This window comes from Pararge aegeria, chromosome 14, assembly GCF_905163445.1.
Source record: "Pararge aegeria chromosome 14, ilParAegt1.1, whole genome shotgun sequence".
NCBI lineage: Eukaryota > Metazoa > Arthropoda > Insecta > Lepidoptera > Nymphalidae > Pararge > Pararge aegeria.
This window is the reverse complement of record NC_053193.1, coordinates 15037040-15051468: the sequence shown is the minus strand read 5'-3', so window position 1 is coordinate 15051468 and position 14429 is coordinate 15037040. Positions and strand designations below refer to the sequence as shown.

At 35.8% G+C, this 14429-nt stretch overlaps 1 protein-coding gene across 1 annotated transcript in view; it reads right to left on the bottom strand.

Moving 5' to 3' along the window:
- LOC120629347 (thrombospondin type-1 domain-containing protein 7A-like) overlaps window positions 1-14429 on the bottom strand; it is a 127572-nt gene that overhangs the window by 66714 nt on the left and 46429 nt on the right. The window contains exon 2 of the mRNA XM_039898270.1: window positions 14197-14291. Within this exon, the coding sequence (XP_039754204.1) occupies window positions 14197-14287 (91 nt within the window). The 5' untranslated portion in view covers window positions 14288-14291. The remainder of the gene's footprint in view (window positions 1-14196; window positions 14292-14429) is intronic.

The window sequence follows — 14429 nt, the reverse complement described above, 5'->3', positions numbered from 1 at the left end:
CGCCCAGACTGATCTAAACAGAGTTCCGTTACTAAGTGTAGCTCTTAGAATACGTAACCCATAAATTAATGATAAGTGCAGACAAAAATGCTTTAAATTTTTTTTATGTAGTTTGCTATAAACAGAGCAACACTTAGCTGGGCATGCAGTGAGCCGACCTGTTTCCATGAACCTGAGACGAAGGTGTTCAGCCACATGTACCTGTAATTCATCGGCAAGCCCAAAGCAGCACCGCTCTAATATGGTCTGAAACCATATTAGAGCGGTGCTGCTTTGCGGTAGTAATTCCCCGAAGAGCTCTGTCTCAAAAGCTCTTCTACTTTTAACGAATGTAACAAGATGAAATTACACATCATTATTTCTTCAACCGATTGACGTCTACTGCTGGACATATGTCTTTTGAGGGTAGTTCTAAAATTCACCGTCCTGGGTCGCTTGCTTCCAGAGGCTCACAGCGAATCCCTTGATGTCATGCGTCCCCCTCGTTGGGGGCCAAATATCGCTGCGTTTACCATTCCAACACCATGACCTCCATCGGTTCTCCCAGCTAAGTGCCCCGGCCATTGCCACTTTAGCTTCGCAACGTTGTGCTATGACAGTAACTCTAGCTCTTCTATTGATCTCCGCATTTCTGATTTGATCATTTAGAGATACTCCTAACATAGCTCTCTTCATCACCCGGTGATTAACTATGAGCCTTCTAATAAGGCCCATACGTCCAAATGTAAGAACTACAACGTAATCGATTGACCTTAATAATGCCTACTCCATACATTGGATATGTAATAAACGTAATATGCAAATGGAAACCTCATTTTAAACCACCGACATGTATTTGCTTTCTGCTTCACTGAATCTGCGTAAAATTCTCGTTCACGTGCAATTAGTTCTAATCAATCATGGACGCAGTAAATCATTAATATGCACTTTGCAGTTCGTGCAGTGAAATTACGGTTCCAATTTCAAATGAATATACTCTTCTTTGTGTCGATTTCCCCCTTAGGGGTGAATGCCACCCTATTATGTCCTTTTGTTGGACGTACGTTTTATCTCGCTCAAGCTTTAATAAAATACATAATCTATTGTTCAGCCGTTGAAAGAATGCCTTCTTTACAGGTCGCTTTTGTTATGAAGATGTTACTTTAAAATGTTTTTAATTTAAGCCAAATCTATTTAAAAAATGAATGATTATGATCAACAACATTATACCATATTTTAAAATTACAAAAAATATATAATTTTGCGCTGTTTATTATTCTGTTCTACGATCAACAGAATGACGTCAAAATCTATTGTTATTAGTTGGACTGTAAACGCATTTTTAAATTCGTTTAATACTCTGTCTCTCTCAGTTAATGTATAAGTCAATCAATCACAGTACTGTTTAAAAGTATGAGATATTTTTTGAATGAAAAAATGATTCAAAAGATGATATAAACTTGTAAGAACATTTACAACATTCCGAAGAAAATAAAGTAAACAAACCCACATTAAAACTCGACTCGACAATCGATTAGAGGGCGTTGAGCCTCGGGCTCCGTAAACAGCCTTCGAAAGACGCATTATTCGTAATTACGACGGTATACAGTCAGTCCCTAAGTAGTTGTTATGGAGGTATTTACTAGAAAACATTCGAAGCACATTAACATATAGGTACATTTTTATCTAATTTATAATGTTAAGCCGTGTTAAATATCAGCTAACTATATTTATGAGAGTTAAAAATCTCTTCATTTAACACAGCGTTATAAATTATTGTAGAACCAAACATCACTGCGTGTTTTTGGTTCCTACTGAGGGATCTACGACTAATCTAAAGAAAAAGGTATTTTACCTAAAAATATATATGTTTCAGGACATCAACAACAAACTAGCAGTAATGTAAAAACTAAATAATAGTAGATTTTGTAAATGTATACAGCATACAAGTGGTAAATGATATTTACACTTGGTATTTTTAAGAATAATACTTTGTACTAATGATAAGAATGTGTCTTAATCATTAATCATATAAAATTTTAAACCACATGTTAAAAAATTTATTATTAGAATAAATCATGTTATTTTACTTTTTATTCAACGAGAGTACGACTGTTATTTTCAGGAAATAAATACTAGAGTAACCTTTTTTTTCAATAGGCTGTAAGTATCCCTTTATTATACCTGAAGTTTGAGTACTTTAAGGCTTTTACATGGCGTAAACAATAACCGGTTTGTCGGATGTAGCGGGTGCGGCCGTGACAGCCTCTTCATTTCCTTGGTTTCCGGCGGAAGCCGTCAAACCGCCATTTAAAAATCTACCCACTTGGCACTACTCCAAAAAGCGCCATCGATTCTGAATTTATGTGTTCCTGTAGCACGGCCATACATTTTTCAAAAAGATTCATATCGGACATTGAGAGATAGGCTTTCGTATGCATAGTGTGCAAATATTTTATTTATTTTGTAGTGTATCAATATCTACATAAATTCCAAAGAGATTTCCGAAATGATTTTAATATATGGAATTAAAATACTTTTATATAAGACAGAGTAACACAAAGCTTTTATTTACACACTAGCGGACCCTCATAACTTCGTCCGCGTATGAGTCAATCGAGAAGCTAGAATAGATCTAATGCTAACATCATAATCAACGTGGCTAGCTTTGTACCTACTATTATTTTACGTGGTATACTCAATTTTTAAGTTGGTATACAGGTGGTATACTCAAGTATTCATTATTTTAGTTGATACATACATCCACCCACACAAACTTTCGCATTTATAATATTAGTAGGATGGTATGCATGCATTCGATTATTGTCCCACATGCCTTGCGACTTGCTGTTATTTGTGAAGAGTATATTAAGAGTATATTTCCTTTATCTCCGACAATACTTATCAGATCTTCAATAAAATTAGACAAAACAGGCTTGACTTTGAATCTTTTCAAATTTAAAGGAGCTATGAAATAAAATTGATGATAAATTTCAACCCATTTCCCGGAGGAATCTTATTATTTATCGGAATAAAAAATATCCTTTGTGTTGACCCGGAATATCAGCTACCACTATACCAAATTTTATTTAAATCCGTTCAGCAGTTTTTACGTGACTCCCGGACAGACAGACAGACAGACAAAAAATTAAATGAAAATCTGTTTTAGACTCAGTGTCGATTATAATGCATCCCCTGGTCAAAATTTTCAAAAAATATTAAATGTACATGATAGTCAAATAAATCTCTTACCAATACCTATAATCACAAGATCTGGAAATAGAGCACATTTCATTTGAAAGCGGACAATGAGGTACGCGACGTCAAATGTTTTCATTGAATTTTTTTATTGATTTTCCAATATATAAACTGCCATGAAAATTGGCCTTATGAAATCCCTTTGATGCCTTTGATGCTCGAATGGTGAAAATTACTGAAACCTTTAGGGAGAAGTCGCTGTGTATTTGTTGCCAGTTGTCACCAGCCTGAGAGTCTGAGTCTGTGGTTATCACTTAGTATGTATCAAGACAAAAACTTATTTATACGTGTGAATTGGTTGATTTAATTTCTATTTTAAACTAATCCTTGCTATCCTTAATATTATAAATGTGAGTGTGTTTGTTTGTTTATCCTTTCTTTACGCACAAACTAAGTAACTGATCGATTTGATTTTTGGCATAGAGTTAGTGGAAAGGACGGCTACTTTTTATCGCCGGAAAACTGTACTGGCGGGATTTGTAAAAACCGTTAAAAACGCGGACGAAAAAATCCAGCAACAGCTTGTTATTTAACAATTACTAAAACATGTTTTTTATAACACAACGATCCACTGCGTTATAAATCGAAAAAAGTAATGGAAAGTACAAACTGTAATGAGATAAATACCAGGGTATAAATGTTTGTTACATACATTTGTAAATTTGTTACCTTCTAGGCGGAACTAATTAACTGTGGTCTTCCCCATTGATAACCGATTTTCAGCTTCGTAAAGGCCCAACTCTATATATAAACTAGATTTCACCCATACTATGATCAGACACGTTTCCAATCAAATAGGCTTTTTGTTTCCGATCAGGCGTGGCTGTGAAGTTGTGAAGTGTTCTGTTAATACCCACGCTCCCCCATGTTTGAACCAATAAGCGGATCGGTATAAGCAGATTACCGGCTCGCTACCAGCGATACATACCTACGAGCTTATGTATGCTTAACGTACATGTACGTGTAGGTATATGTGAAGAGGGAACATACCCTTTACTAAAAAAAAATATATAATCAACTAAAGTCCACTGCTGGACATAGGTATTTTGTAGGGAGTTTCAAAATCCACGGTTTTGTACCGCTAGCTTCAAGTGGCTTCCTGCGACGCGCTTAATATCGTCTGTCCAGCTTATTGTGGGTTGACCAACGCTGCGCTTACCCGTGCGGGGCTGCCATTCCAGCACCTTGGGACGCCAACGTCCACCCGTTCTGCGAGCTATGTGCCGACACGTCGGTAGCACTGGTCCTTCTACGGATCTCCTAATTTTTGTTTTTATTACATAGAGATACTCCGAGCATAGCTCCCTCCATCGCCTGCTGAGTGACTCTGACTTTAAAAGAATAATTGTTAAAAACTATCTGCAGTTGCAACAGTGCTGCTCGCAGCATAAAAACATGGCGGTAAGACTTCCCGCACGAACTCTGTCGCAAATAACTCTACTACTACTAAAAATTAGTAAAAGTGTTTGCAAAAAGCACATGACGATGTATTTATTTAATGGCTTTTATAAAATTACTCATTCCATAAGCAGCGTAATCGACTAATTGCTGCAACTAGGCCAAGGTTGCAAAAGGTTGTCTAGAGGAGCTTCAAGTTAGCCTTTGAGCATATATAATTTTGTTTGATTTTCTTAACCTCGTTGAATTTTTCAGTGCAATGAAGATTTTCTGTCTATCTATCTAGGCCACAGAAATTCTCAATTTAAAAGTAAAGCATCGAACGAGTATGCGCAAACGATAACGGAGATGGCCGATGCAGATATGATAATGTTTTTATTGCAGCGTGCTTCAATAGCATCAACAACAACAACGGAGCAAAAACAAAACGTTCTCGCGTCAGGGAGAAACATGGGATCGCTTTTATCCCGGAATAGATTTTACTTCCAATCCCCCGCGGGCTCAGCCGTATTGTTTTTTTAATACTCAAGCGCCATAAATGGAAAAAGCAGACATATAAAAGTCATCTTCATGATGTAATCCTGGGAAAATTTCTTTCTTTATACATTCATTTCTTTATTCTTGGTTTTTTTTTTAAATTTCTTTTTAAGTTTTCTCCGAGTCCAGCAGATAGTTAGATAGTTAGCTAGTAGAATTTACTTGCATGATTAGTTCTAGTCCGGGGCAGTACTATTGCCATGCTTCTATCTAGGTAGGCATGTGTCCACCCGTCCACATTAATAGGGTCAACATAATAACCACTGATAATTCTGAGGGGGAAATATCTGAGAGTGGTTAAAAGGGCAAGTTAATGACAAAGGTTTATATCTGAACAAAAATGTCAAGCAAAATCGCGAGCAAAACCTAGTTAAACGTATAAAAGAGACGTTAAGTTATAATCGATTAAAATGAACATAATTAACATAACAAATATATTTAGTCCGAATTCAGACTTCAAATATCTATAAATAATCCTTACTCCCTTAAAAATAAAGCACATTTATAAAACAAACGTAAGCCGTCACCAGACTGGGGTCAGGTTTCATTAGGAGACGGAAGAGGAAGTATAAGTTACCCCCCCGCCGTTGGGAGGGGGGACACGAGGGAAATTACTGCGAGTATTACCCGCCTCAGTCTGGGAGTAAATTATTATTTGACACGAATGTAGTGATCTTATTAAAAAGTCTTTGTGAAGTAGACACAGAAAGCTGTTGGGTATATTTTCTTTTGCGGTGCGCATCCCTGCTGCGCAGAGTTCAGGTTCATCTGGGAATAATTTGCCCGGACAGGTATCTTCTAATGTTTCGTTCATGAATAAAATACATTTTCGTCTTAGAATGTAGGTTCATAGTACAGTGGTACTGCCCCAAACGAGCTCTGTCACAAAAAGCTATGCTGCTAAAACCGAAAGTTTTGACAAGGTTTTTTTTTACTATTTTCAATATTTGGCTTCCTAATTTCTACCCTGGTTGAACACCCTGTACTAAATTGCATTAAAAGGAAACAATAAATCTCGGAAAGCACATAAAATTAAAAGTCCTCTAAGCCACGACGAAACTTTGTGCTTAAAGCCAAACTAAAACTTTCTGCTTAACACGGATATAAATTATACCTTTTCTGAAAAAAGCAATGTAAATTCACTAGTGCAAATGAGTGGTGAAGACGTCTTTTACGACGAATGAAAAATGCATAACATGCTGTTCTTCTAAACTGCATTGCACTTTTATGGGTATGACCTGGACAAGTCTCTCTCAGGAATCCTGAAGGTGTCTGCTGACATATATGATTAACTGATAGGCCATTAACCACTCATCAGTGTGTGGTTCAAATGCTGATTACATGGTTGGTTGTTTGGCATGGTTCTTTAAAAAAAATTGCCATGACCTTTGGAATATAAAGAGCGCCGGACTGTATGGGTGGTTTTGATGTGTTCACTTCTGGTAACTCCAACATGTATTCTAATCAAAACGAGAAATTGCATAAATTAGTAGTAGAAGTAGAGCTTATTGTGACAGAGCTCGTCCGGGGAAGTACGACTACCACGCTTATTTCTGCCGCTAATCAGCATTGTCTCAATGCTGTGTTCCGGTCTGGAGGGTACGGTTGCTGGTGTTAATTAAGGCACATGAGGCTTAGCACATACGCCTCAGGTTGATGGACACAGGCGGCACGTTGCGAGACGTATTCCTTGCATGTCGTGCAAATTTTTGCTCTGTTTATAGGCGATGGCTTACCACTTACCATCAGGTGGATGATATGCTAGGTCCGTCAATTATGATTGTGAATCCCCATCATGACCGGTAAAGCAGCAGCCATCTACCGGCACGAGTTATGTTATTAAACCATCCAGGAACCCATTGAAATATACACACAAACCTATCGCTATCGCTATCGGTTAGACGTTGCGACGGGTATAGAAATGCAAAAAGCAAGAAAAATGTTGCAAGCCGCCCGGCCGCGAATAATAAAGTTTGGAAATAAAAGTGGATATGGTGGGGCTGCAATTAGTGTCTAGTTTTTTTAAGATATTAAACCTGTAATAACCGATTTGGTGCAGACGAAGTTGCGCGGGTCAGCTAGTAAATAATATATATATATTATTATTGTTGATTTCTATTTTAGAAGTATTTCCTAAGAACAGCATTAGTTTTAAACATACTCACATACATGGAACCGCTTCATCTTTCCTATATAAACTTCGAGACTTTTTATTGAATAAAAAATTCGGCTATGTTACAGCAGATGTGTTATTTAATATTTACAAAGTACTCACTTTATTTTTTTCGGCTTACCTAACTACATGGTAACACTTGGTAATGGCGTTTATTAAACGGAATTTTTTGTTACTTTTGCGAGACTCGCCAACTCTGCGAGAAACTTGGGGACGTGACGCGCTTAATAAATGTCTAGGTACTGTATTTAAAATACGGAATGTCGTCTCGGAAATGCTCCGGGTAATTCATTCATATTATTTACGGGAAAAAACTGCCAAGTGACGTGCTTGCTTCCATGGTATGGTACCGTTATTTTTAGTCACCATCATCATTTTAACATTAAAAGATAATACTTTTTTACTTTACGAGTCATGCCAAGCCGTTTCATTATGTACATATAGTGTATTTTGGTGCATAAGATTAATCCTATACTGATTGACAGAAACGCGGCGGAGGTAGCAATACGAAAGATTCTTGAAGCAGAAACAAAAGATGTGGTTCTTTTATCAGCTTGCTTCCAATTTTCTATAGGAAAAAATAACGTACTAATTTATCACCACTGGTCTAGCAAACTTCAATTATTTTGAATTATTTAGATTTTTGTAGATAGAATCGATATAATCGATGAAAAGAAACACTGTGTATCTTGTTACCAACGTGAGTTCTGGGATTGGATATAATAATATTATTCTTTATTTACAGACATTAAATCCATTTATTAAAAATTATATACAATTAAAATTAGAATAATATAAAATTGCATTACTTAAATAAACCTATAAGCTATGTTAAACTACGCTATTTGGCAAACCTTCCATTTACATTTACACATGCATGCCCACCCAGTGCTGAATAAATGGATTTTCTTGTTTTCACACATGCATGCCCACCCAGTGCTGAATAAATGGATTTTCTTGTTTTTCGATAGCAAAACGTAAACAGAATATCGTCGGAGTTTCCGCGCATTCATTGGTTGCTTCAGCAAACATCAGAGATAGACTACAGCAACGTGCCAGCCCCATCAACACTCTCAAACCATTATTAAACTGGATGCGCAGGTCGTTGCTACACGTATATGTCACCCTCAGGTTACACGTGTAAAAAGTTTGGGAATAAGCCTTTAAAATAGTTAGTTTTTACTCCTTATTGCAACGTGCGAACCTATGAGCTAACATATTGCATCAGAATGGCAACACCCTGTGCTCCCTTTCGATATTCACATCAGATGCGTGAAATTATTGGCCTTGTTATAAGTGCAGTAAAGGTGCCCAACTGCACACTGCAAGTTCAACGAGAGGTCTAAACCTATATCTAATATATTAAACTACCACTAAAAGTCTACGGCTTTACTATATTTCACAAAACCTTTTTATCACAGAATTAAGAACAGACAGAAACCGTGTACACGACTAATATTGAAGCATCTAAAACCAGAGTTGATTCGCGAACAAATTATTAGTCACTATCATTAAGCGGTTTAATTATTTTTGGACAATGGCTGAACGAGGATTCTGTGTTCTTAATTCTGTGCTTTTTATCTTCTAATTTCTCATCTCTATTTCGTTTTGGTCTTTACTCTATTATTTTATCTATTTAACTATCCATGTCGTAATATTTCGATGTAGAATTTTGTATTAAACTTCAAGTGCAGGATAAATACTAGCTAATCTAGCGGTTTGTAAAATTGTTTTAGTTTTCTGGAAATAGCCAAATAAATCTCCACGTGTTTTGATGACATCTTTATACATTCTGATTGACAACCGTAGGCAGCGACCCGGCTGCTCTCACAGTCTAAAGCTGTGTCTTTGACTCCCACAACTGGAAAATGTTTGTGTGATGAACATGAATGTTTTACAGTGTCTAAGGGTGTTTATCTGTATTGATGTATATTATTGATAAACAAAAAATATTCATCAGTTTTCTTAGCATCCATAACACAAGTTACGCTTAGTTTGGGGCTAGACGGCGATGTGTGTATTGTCATAGTACATTACATTTACATTACATTTACACATATTGCATTACATTTCGAACAGCGCTATTTTCAAAATTAGAAGGAGTAGAGCAAAGGACTTTGAATCGTTTTTTTTGATTCCTAGGCCTTGAATGTGTAATCAATCTGATACTGATTAAACTAATAATGTATAATCTTTAAAAATACTTTAATATTTGCACCTCAAACTGTTTTTTTTTGTTTGAATCTTCTTAATTGTTTTATTAGTATTTCGGATAAGCATGAAAGTTTATACTAATGAAAGACTGTCTGAGACTGTGGAAACTTGCACTAAGTTGTAATGTCGCACTTAGGGTCTTAGATACCTAAATCTTTTCCCGGAAAATTCCCGGTGCTTGCAGCATTTAACTGGACTGTTCTCAAGGCTCTTGCCTCGTAAATTGTTGCAGTTTAATTATTTTACAGCATAACTACTGGAAACTGAAGATTTTAGACATTAAAAAGCCGTTATTAAAAGATTTTTATTTTCTTTAATAAGCGACTTGATATGCCGGAAAAATTACGATTTAAGCGGGATTTAGGAAAAATAACGTGGACAAATAAGTGCAAATAAGCTTGCTAGATATATTCGAATTCTTCAAAAATGTTTTATTCATGAAGACTTATCACAGGCAGTTGAATTCAAATTCAAAATTTCTTTATTCCTGTAGGCATATCATAGGCACTTATGAAGCGTTCCTACAAATATGTTTACAGAATGGTAAGGGGATGGTGATAACTTCGTTCGCCAACTTAAACCTAAAGCTACGAGGGTTCCAAACGCGCCCTGGTCTAAGAAGAGCCCACAACAAACTTAGCCGGGTAATTTTTTTTTTAGCACCATCTCACAGTAAATTTATATTAAGCTATTAAGCTAGAGCAATTTACACCCAAGCTTTTTTATTGTTTAAGTAATCCTTAATATTATAATAAGGTTTTTCTGTAACCTTACGTTTTATATAAACTTTAAACTGATTGAGAGACATCTCAAAGATTTCATTTGGTAATTTGTTATAAAATAATATACAATTGCCCTTGAATGAATTTGCAATTTTGTGTAGTTATTTTTGCTTCTAATGTTAATGTTGTTACAGTCCATTTTCTTTTTAAATTTTGTGATATTTTTATGGAAATAAATAAAATTATCAAATACGAGTATGTACTGACTATGCACCGTCATTATTTTAACTTCTTTAAATTTATGCCTTAATGACTCTCTTGCGCCCATTTTATGTATCGCACGAACAGCCCTTTTCTGCAGGACGAAAATAGAATCTATATCAGCAGCCCTTTAATAAAATACCGTAGGACATAATGCTTTGAATGCTTTGCTATGAAGGTATCATCCATGTTACCATCATTATGAGTTAATGGTGATAACTAACTACATTCGTTAACTTAAAACTAAAGCTAGGAGGGTTCCAAATGAAGCTTTAGTCCTGGTGAGAAGTTGTGACCTAGTCAAAAAAGAGCCCACAACAAACTTAGCCGAATTTTTTTTATCACTATCCCACAGTCAAATTATTATTAAATCAGAAACCAGTTCTATTGTAAGATAAAAACAACTTTTTAGAAAAGGCTTTATAGAAAAGGTGCGAACCTTACAAATCGTTACATTTCAGCTAGTAGTTGTTAACGCAAAGTTCGGAATTTATTGCTAAAACTCAGCTGAAGGTAAACGTAAAGTTTTATGAAGCGGTAAATTTGCTTGTAGGCGTTTTTGTAGAACGCTTAATGGAGGAAGCTGACTGAGCAAATTTACTCTTCCTCATATAAGCGAGCTTTTTTATTTTCACACTGCGTAATGGTATTCGTAAGTAAGGTAAAAATTAGGAAAAGTGTACCTACATCTTTTCCTAAGTTTAATTTTTATCCGACCAACAAAGAGTTACCAATATGTTTCAAAATTGTATTAGATATTATGAAAATTAATCTTAATTTGCTATGCTGTTAACTTAACAAGAATTCATTGTAAAGTCAACAGTTCTGAGGAATCTCGGTTTCGGAGCGAAATGTGCGTAGAGGGTACATTGCCTCTGTTTGGTGTGGAGTATACGGATTGAAGAAATTATAAATTACACCATACAGATTCTTTTGCTGTTCGCGGAGTATAGCAAATTAAGCTTAATTTAATAATATTTCCGCAAAGTAATGCCTTCTCTATCCAATAATTAAGACAACGACAATATTAGAGCTTATCTTTCTTAACCCTACTAATATTATAAATGCGAATGTTTATATGGATGAATGGATGTTTGTCACTCCTTCACGCAAAAACTACAGAATCAATTTGACTTGAATTTTTGAATGGAGATAGACTATACCCTGCTTTATGAGTCCTGCGGAAACATTAGTACATTTTTCATAAAAAAAATCATAAAACCACTATGCACTGCATTTTGCTGTGACTGTGAGACGATCGATCGACGAAACGAAGAAAACCCGGCTGAGTCTGTTGTGGGCTCTTCTTAGATTAGGGTGCGTTTGGATCCCTCCTAGCTTTAGGTTTTTAGTTGATAATGGTACCATATATGTATGAATGCTTCGTAACTACCTGTGATGAATACATCAGTTTTAAATTGATTGAGTTCATTTGATTTAATCTAGAAAAAATAATTCTTAGAGACAACACACTGCTTTTTGCACCGAGGCCGAAAACGTACCTACTTTTAATCCGTTCGCCCATCAATTCCATTCACGAACAATCAAAATTCCACTCTCCTGTCTCTAATAACTAAAGATTAGGTATCTTACTTTACTAAAGAATTTTTATATTAAAAAAATTCAAAAGCACACGTTTTCCTCAAATCCTTTGACATATTAAAATATAACGATCACTTCAAAGCGTGCTACCGCTACGAGAAAGCTACAAAGCTACGCTCGTAGATATCTACGAGTGCCGTGGCTACGTGGCTACGGGTAATTAAACTTTTTACGTAGATGTGTTCCAGATAGAACATTTTTATATTCTTTAATACTTGCTCGTCCCTGATATAATATGTACTTAGAGATTGTGTTGTGTAATAAGTACGTAATACCCTTTTTATTAATTCTGAAGAGTCGGAAGCTTAATGTAGGGTGAAATTAAAATTATATCCTCCCATGTACTAACCTAATACTCGCTAACCGGAGCTTTTAATACCTGTTTTAGATGATTTGATTGGTTTGATGATCGCTAAACTAGTTTAAAGTAGCTTGGTACATATATGCTATGCCACTTCTCCTAGCGCTAAGTGACGATAAAATCAAAGATAGTAAGGGCAGGGCTATCTTTAGAAATAGGCAGTTACATTAAAAGTATAATACTCTTAATTGGATTGTACGCCACATCTGATAGTTCTTGAGATAGTTCTTAGATCAAGATAGTTCCTGAAGACAGATCGTTTACTTTTAAGCAAGGTAAACAAAATGTTGCCGTGACATGTTCAGTAACCAAGACAAACTCGGTCAAAGGCAACTGGAACCAGCTAGTCCCTATATTGTACAGAACCTCAATAAAAGCCTAACTCATTAACCTGTTATTTTTTAAATTCTATTATCAAGTTACGAGGCAATGAAGTCATATCGTTATTCTGAAACATAAACCCTGATTAATCGTAAAACCGCTTTTTGCCCCCTCAGAAGTTATTACCTTGCTTTTAAGGATATCTGACGGAACATCAAGAACTCGCTAAATCTCATTAAACGTGGAAAACGAATTACTATTTGAAGAAACTCGATTGTGAGCCTTAATGATGTTATAAAGTGTGATTAAACTTTTTTTATTGGTGTGTGTGTTTGAACGATCTTTTTAGTGATTGCTACAATCCAAGCTTATGCAGTTAGAACTGTAAAAAAGTGTCAAATTGGATCAACAAGGAAATGTGCCCATTGATTATGACGTAGGTACTTACCAATCTTAACACATGCATTGAATACTTAAAGGAAGTTCCTTGGGGATTTTTTTGCTGATTAATTGTAAGTTTGCTAATTTAGTTCATCTTATTTACTTGTTTCAAATTTTTCTAATAGTTAATTTCTTTATAAGATCACTAATTTGCCATCATATGGCACAGAAACTGTACAGTTTAACTAATAAATTTAAGTTCATTCAAAACTCAGAACAGCGTCGAAAAGGCCATTATAGATTTTAGTTATCCGAATAATTGTCAATTAAATCTTTGGGCACCCACTTATTTTGCAAGGATTTTCACCTTTCTGGCTCTTGTGCCATTTTTATTTCAGCAACTCCTAGCGAATCGTTGATGCTCTTTTTATGTTCTCTGTGTACCCAATGGAGGTCGCCTTTGTACTGCGAGCTACGTGCAACTCGTAGGCTAATCTGGTTCGTCTACAGGTCTTTCATTTCAGATTTGAACACGTTACTTGACAAGTTAATCGATAAGTTGATAGGGTTTTACTGTTTCTCTTTATTTGTATTTGCTATATTTATATCGTTATAACCACAGGTTTGTAGCAAAGCTGCACGACAAAACGTTGCGACATCACATAGCTCTAAGTATTTGAAGGTAATTGGGTTGGTCGTAGCTCGTAAAAGTGTCTAAAGGTACATACAAATTATCCCGTTAGTCTAACTACTTAAAAGAGCATTAAGTAGTTAGACTCACATTTTGAGTTCAACTCCAGGAGCGAAAGATTGAAGGTTTGTAGGTGTTAAGTTTTTCTGTCAAGAAATTTTGTTAACTCAGCTTGACGTTCTCTTTGAACACCGACAACAAACTCTGTATCTAATAACCTCGTGATTCGTAGTAAAACCTGCTATGTGGCGTAGTGGTACATTAACATGGTGAAGTTGAATAAAGATCTGGTACATACCTGGTGTAGATTCCTGAAGACCTTGTGGGTCAGAGGCTTCATCAGCAGCGCTTGCTGCTACCAGCAGCAGCAGGAGCAGCAGCCGATTCATGGTTCTGAAACAAATATTTATTTCGTAATTACATGTGAACCTAAAGAACTTGGGTGCTACTGACATCGGTAATGGAAAATAGAACATGATTATAACATAAAAACAATTAAATAAATTGTTCTAAGCTTTGATGTTTTGCCTT